General features: G+C 41.1%; 1 protein-coding gene and 1 long non-coding RNA gene across 7 annotated transcripts in view; one reads left to right on the forward strand and one right to left on the reverse strand.

The window, feature by feature from the left end:
* Window positions 1-1,319: 1,319 nt before the first annotated feature.
* MYO1C (myosin IC) overlaps window positions 1,320-15,810 on the reverse strand; it is a 55,399-nt gene continuing 40,908 nt past the window's right edge. For all 6 annotated transcript variants that reach the window (XM_048068016.2, XM_048068017.2, XM_066979895.1 and 3 more), the window contains 24 exons: window positions 15,352-15,423; window positions 15,080-15,199; window positions 14,761-14,843; window positions 13,788-13,893; window positions 13,322-13,402; window positions 12,824-12,915; window positions 11,484-11,578; window positions 11,211-11,257; window positions 10,871-10,951; window positions 10,577-10,682; window positions 9,923-10,040; window positions 9,604-9,717; window positions 9,346-9,422; window positions 9,106-9,174; window positions 8,568-8,652; window positions 7,828-7,987; window positions 7,069-7,152; window positions 5,736-5,829; window positions 5,573-5,628; window positions 4,897-5,032; window positions 3,835-3,905; window positions 3,309-3,406; window positions 2,948-3,047; window positions 1,320-1,873 (listed from right to left, as the gene is read on the reverse strand). In XM_048068016.2, the coding sequence (XP_047923973.2) occupies window positions 1,847-1,873; window positions 2,948-3,047; window positions 3,309-3,406; window positions 3,835-3,905; window positions 4,897-5,032; window positions 5,573-5,628; window positions 5,736-5,829; window positions 7,069-7,152; window positions 7,828-7,987; window positions 8,568-8,652; window positions 9,106-9,174; window positions 9,346-9,422; window positions 9,604-9,717; window positions 9,923-10,040; window positions 10,577-10,682; window positions 10,871-10,951; window positions 11,211-11,257; window positions 11,484-11,578; window positions 12,824-12,915; window positions 13,322-13,402; window positions 13,788-13,893; window positions 14,761-14,843; window positions 15,080-15,199; window positions 15,352-15,423 (2,172 nt within the window). In that variant the 3' untranslated portion in view covers window positions 1,320-1,846. The remainder of the gene's footprint in view (window positions 1,874-2,947; window positions 3,048-3,308; window positions 3,407-3,834; window positions 3,906-4,896; window positions 5,033-5,572; window positions 5,629-5,735; window positions 5,830-7,068; window positions 7,153-7,827; window positions 7,988-8,567; window positions 8,653-9,105; window positions 9,175-9,345; window positions 9,423-9,603; window positions 9,718-9,922; window positions 10,041-10,576; window positions 10,683-10,870; window positions 10,952-11,210; window positions 11,258-11,483; window positions 11,579-12,823; window positions 12,916-13,321; window positions 13,403-13,787; window positions 13,894-14,760; window positions 14,844-15,079; window positions 15,200-15,351; window positions 15,424-15,810) is intronic.
* LOC136786625 (uncharacterized) lies at window positions 3,258-9,278 on the forward strand. Its single transcript, XR_010825804.1, has 2 exons — window positions 3,258-3,410; window positions 3,857-9,278. It is a non-coding gene; the product is annotated as an uncharacterized lncRNA (long non-coding RNA).

Here is a 15,810-nt window from a genome sequence, read left to right on the forward strand (position 1 = left end):
CAGGGTTCCACCTGTCTGCAGCTGCTTTGAGCGCAAGCACAGCACCACTGCGCAGCTTCCGAGGGGTGAGCTGCAGGGGCTGTGTTGTCAAAGGGGCAGTGTGATGAATGGGGTGGGGTGATCCCAAAGTTAAATGTGGTGGAACAGTTTTTACAGTAAAGACAAAGTGTTTTCATCATAAAAATTTATTTAGCGGTTTTGAAGAGGTTATATAATAGCGTATACAGCATTGTATAGTATATACACTATATAGCATATACAATAGTATGGTGTATATGTACTACAGTGTATACAGCATTCCAGGCCTGGGGCAGTGTTCGGTAACTGTATAACGTCATGAAACCTAAAAGTAGGAGACTGAGCTGATTGTATGTCAGTGGCAACATGTTTGGTTATGTTTTAGTCAGGGCTTAGTGTAACTGCTGTTGCTACTGCATCAGGCTAGAGGTGGGATGTGAAGGATTGCTAAGGCAGGTGGAGTGCAAAATGCACGGTTGGAGGTCTGGAACTTGGAAATGGAAGCTGGAGCTGTGGTCTGCAGTCAGCAGGTATTGACACATAGCTGCCCACTGTGTAGCCATTGGGGGTCTTTGTTAAAGGAAAGTGCTCGGTACTAACTTCTGTGATGCAGCCCGAGACCTGATAGCATTCACATGTCCCTTCTGGGTTGGAGTCAGAGTTAGTGATATGGCAGCTTGCTTAGGAAAATGGTAAGATGCTTCCTTGCAAAGGAGCCCTCAGCCAGTTGGTCAGTAATGCCAGTGGTGCTGAACGAGCCCTCTTCTTTAAGGCAGTAGCGCGAAGTGTTACATAAACACTGAAGCTTTACTGTGAGAACTCAAACTTCCAGTTATCCCTGAAGGCTTAGGAGAAGAAAAGCAGTTTTTGTGAAGGTGCTGCTCTGAGCCTGATGAGCTGTGTGGGGAAGGGGCAGGCTCCCAGACAGGAACAAGGTGGGAGGGAAAGCTCGTGCATGTCCTGGCTGAGGGCTCCAGGTTTCATTTCCAGCCTAGAGGGACATGGTGAAGTGGTGACCTCTGCAGTTGATATCACTTAGATTTTGGTTGGCTGTGTGGATATGAAAAAGTTGCTACTGTATAAAAATATCACTATACAGCAAGAAATGGGAGCGGTAACTTCAAAAATAATTAAAAAAAATGCTGTATCCAAATCAGTGAAGTTAACATGATGGGTTAATTAATACCTTCTGTTCATGAACTTAAAAACAACAAAAATTCCAAATCTAAAACATAAGTTTCCATATCAACACCATTTCTTGTAGTGCATTTCTCATATTCAGCTATAAAGTATTTACAGGGTTTTTTTTTACTCATTTACACAATATGGCTTTACTATTGTAACACAAAGCATCAAAACATCTCAGAGCAAAATTCTTCATAAAACATCTTGAATATAAAGTTTGGCATTTAATTGATTTGGCTGACAAAGCAGCAGCGTTTTGTTTTCTGATTGTGCTTTTTTGATGATGCCAAGCACAAATTTTGGTCATTTCCATCAGGGCTTAAACTCTATTAGAGTCAGAACTACCTCTCTCAGAGCCCAGCTGAACATGTTTCATGAGCCACGGTTTCACAGACATCACGTTGGACCCGTGTGTTTGCCACTAAGGTAAGGAAGAGAAGGCCTTTCTTTTGGAACTTCAGTATTAAGACAAGAAAGCAAGATGTGTTTTGTGGGTTTTCTGAAAGTGCAGGTCTTTGGTAACAAACAAAATGAGCGAAGCGAGGAAGGAGGGGGGGATTTTGCTGGGAACCAAGTCCAGCCAATTATACGGGGTGTGGTCAGACTGATGGAGGAAAGGGTCCTGTAGTGGTGGCACGTTTCATCATCGAGAGTTCAGACGAGGAGCAACCTGCAGGAGAAGATGGACAAGCTAGAAACCATACTGAAAACGAAGATGCTGAAACGGTTCTAGCACTGAAATATCCTCGAAGCATGCTGAAGCCTGGCCTGTAGAGTCAAGCTGTTTGTTATGCTATGGGTAGGTAAAGACAATTTCAGTGCCTCAGCACAGAGAGCTCTGGCCTCAGCAGGAAACAAAAGCAGGTACTGGCTACTAGTCAGTGAGCAGAGTCCACAGCAGTCTTGTACCTCTCTTCCTGCAGGTATACTAAAAACTTCTCCCTAACTGGAAAGGTGTTCTTAGGGATGGTTTGAAAAGGCTGGGGAGGGAAAAAAAAAAACAAATACTTCAGGATGTTTCTTCTTAGTATAAAAAGTCATTTGGTTTGTCATTACTGATAGCAGATGGAGAGAGAAGTGTGGTCTTCACTGCAGCATGTGAATTTAATCTCTTCCTGTGTACAGCTGCTAGGTAACCCATGGAGTAGGGGATTTTTTTGGCAGTGCTACATGTTTGTGGGTTTTACAGGATTGGACTGTTTGAGTGAAGAGCAAGGTGGAAATGGTGAATTCAGTGCTGAGACGTGTCAGGCTGCAGTAAGATGGGGAGCTGGCCTTTCTAGCTCTGATGCTGGTAGGGGAATTAGTGCAGTCTGAGTAGGTTCTGGGTTTGTTACCAGTCAGCCCTTCATCTCACAATAAATCAGCTGCGTGTGTGTAGATAACTAGCATGAAGACTACAAACAATTTAGGAAGGGAAGAACAACTGTATTTTCGCTTCCTGTGTTCTTAAATCTAAAACTTGATTTGCAACAGTATATCGTGAAAGAATCCTGCCAAAGAACCCAAGTGATTGACAGAATAATTGCTTGAGTTTGAGCAAGCCTGGCAGTCTCGTAACTGCAAGAGAAGTGCAGTGCAAAACTCCAACTGGGGAAAAGGCTCACAGACCCAGGGCAGTGCCTTCAGCAAGGGAAGAAATCATGGTACGTCTGTCTGCTGCAAGTACGTTTGGTAGCAAAACCTGGGTTCGGATGTGCTGTAAGCGAGCTACTGCTTCTTATTGCTCTTGGCCTGTACTCACCACGGTTAGATGGCCGTTCTTAGCTTTGGCTATGAGCAGTTCTGATCCTGATATAAAATCAATTATGCCTTCTTTGCCTTGTCCAACTGTGAATTTTATGCTGCAACGAGAAACAGATAACAAACTTGATGAGTGTGGGTGTGTGTGTAGCTCTACCCTAGGTCTGCTGCTTCAGGGAATGAACAAGCAGACTCCTGTTAGTTCAGATTAACTCTTCTTTGTCGTCTTAAAGAATAATTAAATATGTTTTTATGATGTATTTCTGACATATTTCTGTAGCCCTATAATGCTGAAGCAGAGCTCTGCAGAACCAACACAAGAAAACCAAAGCAGCTCCTGAGAGGGGCTTGGCTTCACTCACCTGCCCTGGTTGATGTTGACATTATTGACTTTGTCTGCCCGCATGGCTGTTTTTGTGAGTGTCTCGATCACGTGGTCACTCTGAAGTACAACATCTCCCTAGGTGAGAAAACCAGCAATAGTTTGTGATCGTGGCTTTTCAGTGATTGTATACCAAAATAATTATGTTGTAATTAACAGGGACGGAGCTATCTCCATAGGTTAGCTTGGAAAACACCTCTCAAGGTGCACCAGGCTTGGCAGTGATCAGTGATAACACCCCCAGCAGTTACTTTATTTACAGGGTAACAGTAAAGGGGGCAAGGGACAGCACTGATCCTGCCAGTGCAGTGCATCAGTCACTGGTGAACCCCATCTGTGAGCACACAAATATGAGCAAAATCCAACTTAAAGCTGGCACAAAGTGAGTTACATAGGGGGGCTGTTCACCTGTGCACATCACCAGTGTGCTTCACTCCCCCACCCTGCATCTTCTGCTCTTTGTGCCTTTAAAACTTGTTCTAGAGATGGCTGGATGGCCCAATTACCTTCTGTTTGTTATCCTCACAGTGCACGTGCAGCACAAACAAGTTATCGCTCAGGCTGCTGACGGAGATGCCTGCAATAGAGAACGGCCGTTTGACACCAACACAACAATACCGGGATTCCTGCATGCGTTGCAGGACCTCTCCCAGGAACGCAGCAACTGTTGGTCCCACACCGAGAAACCTGACAGCTGAGAAGCTGCGCAGCAGCAGTGCACTAAGGTGTCAGCAGGGAGCCTGAAGAGGCTGCAAGGTGACAGACAATCAGCTTATAGCTGGGCTTCTTAATGTGAAAAAAAAAATTTCAGGTGCCTCTGTCCATCAGAAGTAGGAATGCGTGTTCTCTGGATTTGTTTAACACCTATTTTGTATAATAGAGAGATCTGATTAGCGATGCCATTTGAGGTAGCCCAGCCCTAGCAGTGATGAACGCACAGCTCTGCAGTAATCATGTCTTATGGGAGTCCCAGAACCCCAAATTAGTGTTGCCTATGGAAACCATTTTAAATGATGACAGTTACAAACACAGTAGGTAATTGCGTTAGGGTAACACTGAAATGATTAGCACAAAAACTGGCTGCAAGGAGGAACTGTAGCAATGCTGGGAGCTGGAGCTGAGGCTGTGAAGTGAGAGGTTTCAGATAAGCCAAAGCCAAGTCATGTACCAGACTCGGCAATTTTCTTTCTCTCTGACCAAGTTTCCCCCTCTAAAAGGACCACGTCAATGTCAAATATTTAGAGGGCTAAAAGCCAGTGTCCCAAGCAGCTGCTGTGTAATAATGGTGCAACTTCCCTGCAGTGGAGATGTGCAATTGGGAAATGACTTGAGAGGTTTCTGGGGAGACGAATTGAGTAATTTTTGTGACATTTTAAGGAATTTAATTTTAGAAAAAAACAAGTTCAACATATTTCAGACTTAAAGTACTTGTCAGTACAAGATAATTCCATTCTTGTCCAGGAGAAAGACCAACTGGTTATTTTTTTATTATTGTATTTTAACTGAAGTTAGTTGTCATACTGACTAAAATCAAGTGAGCTAAACCCCATTTATGTTAGCACTCTCACCTGTCAGATTGGCATAATCAATCCGTTGTTTGATTTTGGAGTCTTCAACAATGATGACTGCGTTTTGGGTAAGAAGCAGTTGCCGTGCTCTTGCTTTGTATCCTTTCCGGTCATATTTGATCACAGGAACTGCATACTGAAGTAAGTGTTATCAGTGCTAAAAATGCAACTTGCATAATTGGCAGCTACCTTCCATCTAGCCTAGAGAGCTTGCAGGAGGTACTAACCAGTGCTTTGTAAACTGGGAGTGAAGACAATCCTTTTGAGTCCTATTCTCAGTTCTGCCACAGACTTCCTTGTTGACCTAGAGGAGTTCTGAACAATAACTTGATGACTATGGCTGTCTGACTGTGCTTGAAAAATCTATGATTTAGCTTCAGTCTGCATAGACTTCATCGCTCCTTTCCTCTCCCCTTTAAGCATCTCAAAGCATCATGAACACCAGCAATGCAAGCTGCAACCCCTTTAATTCTAGCTGACAAACTTGCCCAAACCTCCCAATTGCATTTTTGAGCTACCAGGTCCTCATGTAGACTATCTTCCAAGGTGTTACCAGCTTAATGTTAAGGTAAAATTATTGCTATATTTCCTTCAGCACTCTAATCTTCTGATAAAGACTTAAGTTCTGCTGCATAATTATGAAAACTTGAAAAAAATATTAGGACACAGGTCTTACCTTAATTGCTTCATTTTCTAAAGCCTGAAGGACTTTAGTGTTTATCTCTTCATTACCTAAATTAAAACCGAAGAGATGGGGTAAGAAAAATTTCAAGCAAGAAAAAAGAGGAGATGAATCCCCCCCTTTCTTCTTCGCGTTCAACTTTGTAACACCTACTCACCAAGTCGAGTGTTGATGAAGAGTCTAGGAACACTCTGAGGGTAATTGTCTTTTTTACCCTTAAAAATCTCACTGGCAATTACTTTTTGTTCCAGCTGTAAGGACAAAAGATGTACTCTGTTAAGTAGAAAATCTTGCTTCAAATAAAAAAAGTTTGACTTCAAAGAGCCTCTGTGGTTTTTTTCTTTTAAGTCATCTACTTTTGAGCTGAATCATGCTAATCAGAAAATTACATAAAGTCTTCCATATGCCCCTTATCTTTTCAACAGCTATCCTTGTTTTAGGATAGAAATTTCACATCTTTTATTTTTAATTCTCAAAAATATATACTTCTAGTTTGAATTTATCAAAAGCCAGAGACCAGATGTGATGTCTACATCATGTCTTTGTTAAAAGGTCTCAGAATTCTCCCACTTCAGAGATCCTCTTAGCCTAGTTAAGCTAAACAATTTGTTTTCCTGCTTTGCCCTGTAGGATGTTTTTTTTTCCTATGGTTCAGATATTTTTGCTGAAGCCTTTTCAGCTAGTCACCATCTTTACTGAACTACTGACAAAAGAAGTTAAGATGTTATTAGCAGAGTGTAACACATTTATTACAGCTCTCTCATCTCTTCAATATTCTCTACCTTATCCTCTGACAAATAGTACAACTCAGCTAGGTGCCATTCAGTCCTGGGAGTTCTTGTTTAGAAGATGAGTCACCATAAACCTTTGGTCCTTTCTACAGTGGCAGTCTTCCAGGGGGTAAATATGACCAGTACTCTTAGCTCTAACTTCTGTTCCTTCAGAATGAGAACAAAACCAGGGAACGAGGAAACAGGAAATCCCTTTTGTTTTTGTATAGAGCAAACAGACAGGAGATGATTTACAGGTGAAAATGTGGATAAAGGATATTCATAAGCCTTGTTTGCTTGGGAGAAGAAAGTGGAGCTGTTTCCACCTCCAGCTCAGTAATGGCTGGTATTAATCCTGTGTCCTTAATCGTAGGCTCAGCCACTAACTAATCCACAGCATTTCATTACATGCACTTAAGACTTTACAGGCCTTCATAAGCAGTATGATATACAATCCAATTAAAAAAAAAAAGTTTAAAGGCAACTATTACCGTAATCTCTCAAAACAGTTTAGATGAAACTGTTTAATGTATACATTTCCTATTAATTAGCTCTCTTCACTGAGTTTTTTTAATATAAAAAAAAATATTGCTACCCTAAGACTAAGATGAATCAAATTTCAGTATAATTTTTAATATTTTTACCTAGAGCAACAATGAAACAGTATAGAACAATACAACATCAAAATAGTCTGTGAAAGAACACAAAGTCGCCAGGTACCTGTTGCTTCCACTCTGGGCTGATTCTCTTGCAGTAGGTCCAGACCATGTTCTGCATGCATAACTGTCGCAGGAGCTGGGACGCCTGAAGGGGGTTTCACACAATAAGTGAAAATAGCTCAAACTGACAAAGCAACTCAAACAATGAAAAAAAGAGAAACTACTGCAGAAAATCCATGGCTGAATTAAGATACTGTTTTGTTACTGACAATCACTTTTAAAGTTAGGTAATAAGTCTATTTTCCACCTTTTTAAGACAGTTTGTCCCACAACATTCTCCATCTGGTTTAGAAATAAATGGCGATTTAAGAACAGAATTATTCCTTAGAATATGGTTTAGAATTAATGGCAATGGAAGAAATTCAGTATGTTCTGGAATAACCAATTTGTTATTCCAGCCAACGTAGCTGTCCAGAGGGAACTTAATTTGGTCAGAAGAAAAAAGAAAGAAAATTTCAGAAATGGATGGGAAGAACACTAGAAAATAGTGTTGCAACAATACCAAACTCTCTCAAGAGTTCAGCACTATAGCTCTAATAATTTTACAGCTATGCTAATTACACAAATGTGATGGTATTTTGATTAATTCTACTTGTAGAGATGCCAATGCAATGTGAAACCTGAGCGAGAACCTGGTTCTTTCTTGCTCTCATAGCAGGTGACTCCCCACAGGCCTTTGATGGCCCGTGGTCTTCCATACTGCCATTTGTCTCCTCCAACTCGTGTACCATTCATCTGATCCTGGTGCAGTAGAGCCTACCTCACAGAGCGATGGAGGAGGAGTTGGCCAGGATTTGTCTAAAACGTTCTTTGGTAAATTACGCTTGAGGTTCATCAGGAAGGAAAAGCGGATGTAATCAAGGAAATACTCATTCTCTGGGCAGCGAGGATGATTCCGGTAAATAAAACCCTTAATGAATCTGAGGAAGAGGAAAGAAAATAGAAGATTGGTCAAAACTGAAGATATTTAGAGGTCTCTTCCAATCCAACCATGTCTGGGTCCCCAGTGAACTTTCAGATATAGCTAGGGTAAAAGGTGAATTAGCATAAAATCAATGGAGAATTAATTAGGAGATTTGGGCCAGTCCCCAGAATAGACATCAAACTTGAGAGGAAAAGCGAACTGCAATTTATAAGAAAAAGGAACTCAATAAAATGGAGTGGATAACCCAGAAGGGCTGACTGCCAAAATGGAAGTTTATATAACAATAAAAAAATAGGCAAAGCAAGTTTTTTAATGTCTGTTGCATCTGCAGTCAGATTAGCCAAACAGACAGCCTTGCCCATTTTCAGACGTGCTTACTCAAATATTTGTCACAAAATAACTTCCTATGGTTGCTTTGAGATAACAGAATTCTTATTTCCTGAGCTTTATTTAATACTAGTTGTAATTTATTAATAAAAATCTCTGACATTGTAGTGACAGGTAACATCATTTGCATCATCTCATTCTTAGTAAATAAGTACCCATTCAATGGGCTGAGGTTACTGTTTACACACCTTCTGATAGTTTCTACTGCCCACTTCTTCTTGGCAGCTTTTCGGCGTCCCAAGGTTCCCCGCCACCAGGACTGGATAGCTATTGCTAAAAATACAAACATTTTACACAAAGTGAGCTCCTTCATACCAATATTGACTTCACACAAAACTGGCAACAAACAGTGCTTAAGTATGTACTCTGAAAAAAAACCAAAAAACCAACAGCCTTCACAGTGACACATGGGAAAGAATATAATTGAAATTCTTAACAATATAACGCAATGGATAAATGGCAATAAAAAGCACTGGCAGATGGGAACTGCTGTATGTATGGGAGCTGCTGTGTGAGCATGAGTTAAGCCTATTCTCTTACTCAAAGTCTCAAAGACTAACATGGAAGGAACGGGTATGCTAACATCTACCATTCTACTTCCAGCAAGGCTTCAGGGATTTTTCCTTCTTGCACACCAAAATCAAGTCACCTTTTACTTCTCAAAACAGCAATGGCCACTTCACCCACGCAATGACACAGCATTGCAGTTTCCTTTCTCCCTCATACCTGAGTGTTTCATGTGCAGGAATTTTTTTCGACGGTAGAAACCTCTCCACGTGGCCTGCATTTTTGTTGCTGAAATTGTAAGAGAAACAGCAATTTGAAATCACGACCAAGCATATTTTGATACAAACAGGTTAAACTGTTCAAACAAACAAACAAAAAAAAAATGAATAACACCAATAAAAAATATCACAAACCAGACAGCTAACTGTCCATGAAGCTACTGCAGTGTGTGTGACTCACCCAGGCTCTGCTTCCTCACTTCCAGAGCATCTTCCGTTGCAAACAAAGTCTTGGGAAAGCGGATAAAAATCTTTGTTCTAGAAATAGAAATTCAGAATAATGTTTAACATGCAGGAGAAGTTTGCTTCCTGCCCTTAGCATTCCCTTTGGGATCTCTAATCTTTTGCCCGCCCATTAAACAGAGAAGCTTTATTTAAGAGCAATGACATTGATGTCCAATGATTCATAACCTCAAACTGAGAAAACACGAGAACTAACCGTCCCATTTTGTATTCTTCCTGTTTGTAGCCAAGATGTTTCACCAGCACAGCCACGCCATCATGGGGCCGTCCATCCCACGTAGGCCACGTTTCTGGACAAAGTGATTTGTACCTGTGGATTGACAGCAGAAGAAATCTTAGGGAGATAAGTAACAGAAAGGGAGAGAGGTCATTCTCCTCTCTCCCTCAAAGAAATAACTCTTTCAGGTATAAGGGCTGCTCTTTGCTTTTTGGAACACTTTCCCGGCCTCAACACCTATAGGACCAAGACCAGGGGGAGGGAGCAGCAGGGAGAGATAAGGCCAGGGTAATCCTACCTCTGCAGAAAAACTTCGTATTTCCTTCGATATGCAAAGCCAGCTCTCCGCACTCTGAGGTTCTCCATCAGCCCCAGGTATTTCACTTGATGTCGGATTAGGACTTCATCAAATCGATCTTGAGAGAGTATGAAAACAGAGAAACTTCATTAATGTATAGTTGTCCATTCATACAGAGAAGGGAAATACTCAGTTCAGTTCAGATTATTTTATATTACTTATCTTTAACCTCTACCCCATCCTCATGGTTCAGGTCACACAACTTATTTTGTGTCTCCTGTCCCTCGCTCTTTTAGTATACATTTACATTTAGTTCCAGAATAGAATTTATCCTTTAGGATGTTCTACGCAGACAGGAGGAGGAAATGAGGGAGAATAAAATAATTGAAAGGAAGTTATGTAGGTTCACTATTCTTGACTTCAAATACGACCTCATTCTGTCACTTTACCCAAGACCAGTGCCTCCATTCTGATTCCTGGCTGCTGGTACTACCACCCCCCCCCCCCACAAGAAGCTCTGGCACAGACCCGAAATGAAAACTCTTGCAAGACTCATTCATTTGAGCTCCTTTCTGTGCCTCACTGCCTGGGATCTTGTGGTCTGTATAGCTGTTGTAGAAGAGCACACAGGTGAAGAGTCAACCACAGCCATACCAGCCTGTTTAGCATCGTTAGGTTTCATGCATCGGATGTAGGATGGTTCTTTGGACATCAGAATTTCCATGAGTTTAGAGAGGCTGTTTTTAAACTGAGTTGCTGCCTAGGAGAAAAGAAAGAAAACCATGAATGATGTGATGACTTACAGCCAGTACCTGTGACTGCAGAACAAACTTTATAGTCCCCCAGCTTCAAAGGTAAGAGGCTTGTATTTAGGTTACCATGTTAGACAGGACGTATCTTTAAAAGAGAGGAAATAGCCACACTTCCACCCAGCTCTTGTATCCTTACCGTTTCGGGTCTCTTTTTGTCTGTCAGCTCCGTCCTGTCAAAACACTGATTTATGATAGGATTCTCAGAGTTGCACATAGTCTGCGGAGAGAGACATTTTCAGAGATAAAGTACAAAATGAACTTCAGAGGACTTTTAGAGAAACGTGACAAAACAGTTTTGGGTTGTTTTATTTTTAATAAAACAAACTGAATAATTTGCCTTTTCGTAATGCAGCCCTATGGACATGCACTCTCCGGGTGGAGATTAAAAGAATCTTTTCCCTCAGATGCCACCCCACTTTGAACCTGCCTCCTTGTTCTGCTGCTGAGTATTGGGAGCACCCTGCATCCATACTCACCTCCTTCAGGTTCCGAAAGAGAAGGTCATTGTTTTTATCTAGAAAACCTGGAAAAAAAAGAAACCACTCAGGCTGCCACCACTGTTCCACAGAAATTTCACAACAAGGCAGGAATTTGAGATGGGAAATTAATCCGGTTAATCAGATGATACATAGAACTACTCTATAACCAGATTTGTCTTTGCTACCTAGTAAAGCTGTTTTAATTCAGAGGGCAGGGGATGAAAGAAGGAAAAAGGAGTGAGAGAGACTGGGGATGATGCACACACTTACCTGCAACACTGTAGGTGACCTCTCCAGCATAGTGCAAAAGCCGAAACTCTTCCCGCCCTAAAGACTTGCGAGTTTTTTGGTCAGCAAGCTTGTGCCTGGAGAGAAAGTGAAGAAGCTTCATGAGGAACAAGCATTTGTTTCATGTGGGGAATCACCTCAAAAACCACTATGGTATATGATCCTAGAGTGGGACTAGATGAACACAGGAGGAAAAAAATTAAAAATTACACTTGTTGATCTTTAAGACCAAAAGTAAAAAAAGGTGAGTTATCAAGCAGCAAATCAAAAAGATGTCATAAAATCTATTTATGTTTATTTCTGATAGATGAACTTTCAGCTTCCTGGCGAGGTTGCAGAGCGGCTCTGTGTGTACATGAAATCAGAGTAGAGGCAGCAGGCAAGAGGGCAGTGAAGATGTTGGCAGCAGGCTGGCATACTTGTGAGTTGCCATACAGACCCTGATATGAGCAAAGCAGAACATTCGATTAAGAATAAAAAGAAATCTGCGGCTCTAAAACCAAGGCAGACAATTCACAAGCTAAAACATGGAATTCATATCCACAAAACTGGAGTGGCAGCAATAGGATAGGTTACCAAAGTCAAAGGAGGATTATCAACAGTGTCTGGGAAGCAGATGTAAATGAAGGTGAAATAGTAACTCCTCAATTTCAAAAGCACCAGCACTGCTAAAATCATTCTAATGCAAATACACCTCTGAACACTAATGTTACCAGCAAAATTCTGCTGCATGTTCCAGTTATTTGTAGGCTAGACTTCAGGCATCAGTTGTCACCCCCCAGGAAACCATTAATACTGGGTAATAATCTGGCATGGTACACCAAAACAGAGCTGGTCACACCTGAAGTACTGGACCAGGCCTTGGAAGAGACAAAAAACTGCAATCCTGCCCAGTTCCTTGGATATTAGCAGCTGGATGTCAGCAAGAGACTGGTGAAGAGGCAAGCCAGCAACAGAAAGCTGAGGACCTTTACACGTCTCACTCAGACTTAGACAATGTGTAAGTACAGAAGATTCGGTGCATAAATTGGACATGGTCTTTTCCTGCCAGTCTAACACATCTTTCCTTTTTTCTACAACTCTGTTATACCTGCTTGTTCAATATTATCTTAACTCACAATCTCTTTGCAAATGAAAACATGGTCATCTTTTATGTGGGGCCCAGTATATCTAGGATGTATATCTAGGGCCCTAGTATATCTACGTTATCTACCGTCATAAACACAATGCTTTATAAAGTTACCCAGCAATAATTAAACCTGTAGGCTCTATCACACTTGGATACTCCCAGTAAAGATGCCCTCAGCTGTATGAACACTCACGTGAGAAAATGGGGGTGGTTCTTCACAGTTTCCTCCAGTTTCTCCAAGAACGTTGTATCTGTGGCATCCCCAGGTCTCAGACACTCTTCGTCCTGAAAACACAAGCATTCCAGTATTGATTTCTTTCTGTGCTTGTACGCATACAGGCCAACTCTAATTCTGTCTCACTGAAACATTGTCCCAGCCTGACCCTTTGGCTTTTTAATATGTAAGCCACCTCATGCCTTCACTTCACTTAGTTCAACAAATGAAGAATTGTTGAGTCGAATAGGAGAACGATTTACTCCTTCCAGACTGCCTGGATTGGAAGTTTCTTTCCTTTGGGCAGATGGGGACAACACAGTATGACTTGTAGTGGTGTCGCTGTTCAGTGTATCATTGCCCTTCCCACCTGCCCAAGCAGTCCTAATATAAATTTAGACCTTTTTTCTGTGTTCTTCCCCTTGATTTCCACTCCACTGCCCCAGCGTTTCATTTTAAAAGGTCATGTCAACTCACCAAAATAGAAATGATGCCTTTGAACTTCTCTTCCACCAAATCACAAATGATTTTGTTATTGAAATATTGAACTGGTTCCCACTGCAAAGACAAGAAATCACACTTGGGTGACAACAATTCTTGACAGGAAAAAATGTGAAAATTTCAGAACATTTTAGACAGCACCTTACTTAAATAACCACTGTGTCATTTGAAATGTAAAGCTTTTTCACTCATCACATTTGTTTTCTTAACATTCCCTTTAAAAAGCATCTTTTTTATCAAAGTAAAAGATTGAAATGGCATTAGTTGCTTCCAGCTGTATTGCACACTGTTACCAAGGTAGTTTGAAAAGAAAGGTAAAAGAAAATCTCTTTAAATCATGTACTTTGGAGACCATTATTAAAGCTCCTTTTCTAATCATCTGTCCTTGGCCTGCTGGAGGTGCTGCTTAGAAGACAGTAGGAGTGATTTTACTGGCTCTTACCGCTATGCCTTCTGACTCGTATTCCTCTTGTTCTGACTTTAATGTGAGCTCTATGAAGAGCTGTTGCAATTTTTCGTTACAATAATTAATACAAAATTGCTCAAAGCTGGAAACAAAAATCAGAAAAATAATCATTAATACTGTATGACAAAATAAGCTATAATCAGAGGACAGTAGCATTAATATATCTATGTGTAATCAAGAAAAATGTGAGAGATACGGTGAATTATTTAGTGAATCTATATTTATTGAATTCATTATTTAGTGCATCTCATGAAAGAGTTCCAAAAGGATGGAAAAACAGACATGAAGAGTGTAACACTGAGAAAAACTACAGATTCAGAGTCTAGGTTCATTGCTATCTGCCAGAGTTAGGTTCCAGACTCTGACATAATCCTATACACTGCTCTACAGCTGTGTTTTCCCATTCATAACACCACATAAAGATGCCAGAACAACAGCCACAACTGTGCCAGAGAGCTGGACAAAGGAAGAAATACTTTACTCAGAGGGTGGTGACCACTGGTACAGGCTGCCCAGAGAAATGGTGGATGCCCCATCCCTGGAAGTGCTCAAGGACAGACTGGATGGGGCTTTGAGCAACCTGGTCTAGTGGAAGGCATCGCCCTTGCAGGGGCATTGGAATTAGATGATCTTTAACCCACCCCATTCTATGATTCTATGAAAGGCATGGTTCAAGCTAGCACATGAATATGCCCCCAAAAGACATCAGTCTCTAAAATACCAGGAACATAAATAGGTGTAAATGCTAAATATTATCTGAATGCCCAAAGTGTTAGAAGATCTGCCAATACTAGTTTTTCAGCTGATTTCCTAAAGCCGAAACATCATCTCTTTCTCTTACTAAAAGAAACAGAGATGGAATAACGTCTTATTTCACAGTGGAGAAAAAACACTATAATGGAGACATGCACAGCTTACTCAAAACCCAAAGACACTAATGAATACAAACCTGTTGTGCTGGAAAACCTCAAATCCATAAATATCGAGCAATCCTAGAACTGTTGTACTTCTCCAGCCTGGAAACTCTCCTTCCTGCAATAGGGCAAAAAGTAAGTGTTTGTATGCAGTCACACAGTCAGTTACAGCTACAATCCATCACTGGATCTTCTCCATTTAGTTACAGCATATTCTCCTTACTCTCTTCTTAGTGGAAAACAAATTAACTTGGAAATCACTGTAAAGCATGCAACGATTTTGTGTTGCAGCTTAAAGATTTGAAACTGCCTTTCACACTTGGTTGTGTATCAACAAACAACAGATTTGTTTACCTTGTAAGCAAGAGACTTGTTAACCTTGTTCACCAGCCAGGAGAAAGTGCGTCCATATATTGCTTTTGCAAGTGCATCCCTTGCATAGGCTGCCTGCTCCAGGTTCAGGGGACTGATTAACTGCATACAAAAGGAGAAAAAAAAAAGTCATTCAACAGCCATTCCATTGACAGATTAAGTTTCCCTGGCTTACTGTTAATATAGAGCTGATGGTATTGCACTAGTTGGATTTAATTTCCATGTGCCTCCCAGATCCCAATTCATGTTCTTACCTCTTCCCCTTTCGCTATGATCTTCTTGTGGATCAGCGCATCTCGCAGAACAGAGCCCTCAACCGCTAGAAGCTGCAAAGCAGTAGAATGTTAAATTTATTTATGAAGCAGTACGTTCAATTCATCAGTACTGGTTTTAAAGAGATCAGAAAGGCTAGTCCCCAAAATTACAGTCCAGTGAAACAACCCTGTGTTTCCCATTCACACTGCAAGCCTTTTTGCAATGTCAATCATTCCATTTCCTTCTGCACACCAACTCCTTTTTGCTGTGTGACATAACAGTTTCGTTTGACTTCTCTGGCACAAAGAACTGACTGAGCAAAGCCATGAGAACTCTTCTTCAAAACTCGTCTCCAGAGTGGGTCTATTCCTATCCCACTGCCTGAAGGCAAAAACCTTAAGTCAGTGGTGGATAAAGTGGTAAATAAAGAAGTTGTCATCAAAAATGTTTTAATGTTA

This window comes from Anser cygnoides, chromosome 18 (assembly GCF_040182565.1).
Source record: "Anser cygnoides isolate HZ-2024a breed goose chromosome 18, Taihu_goose_T2T_genome, whole genome shotgun sequence".
Taxonomy (NCBI): Eukaryota; Metazoa; Chordata; class Aves; order Anseriformes; family Anatidae; genus Anser; species Anser cygnoides.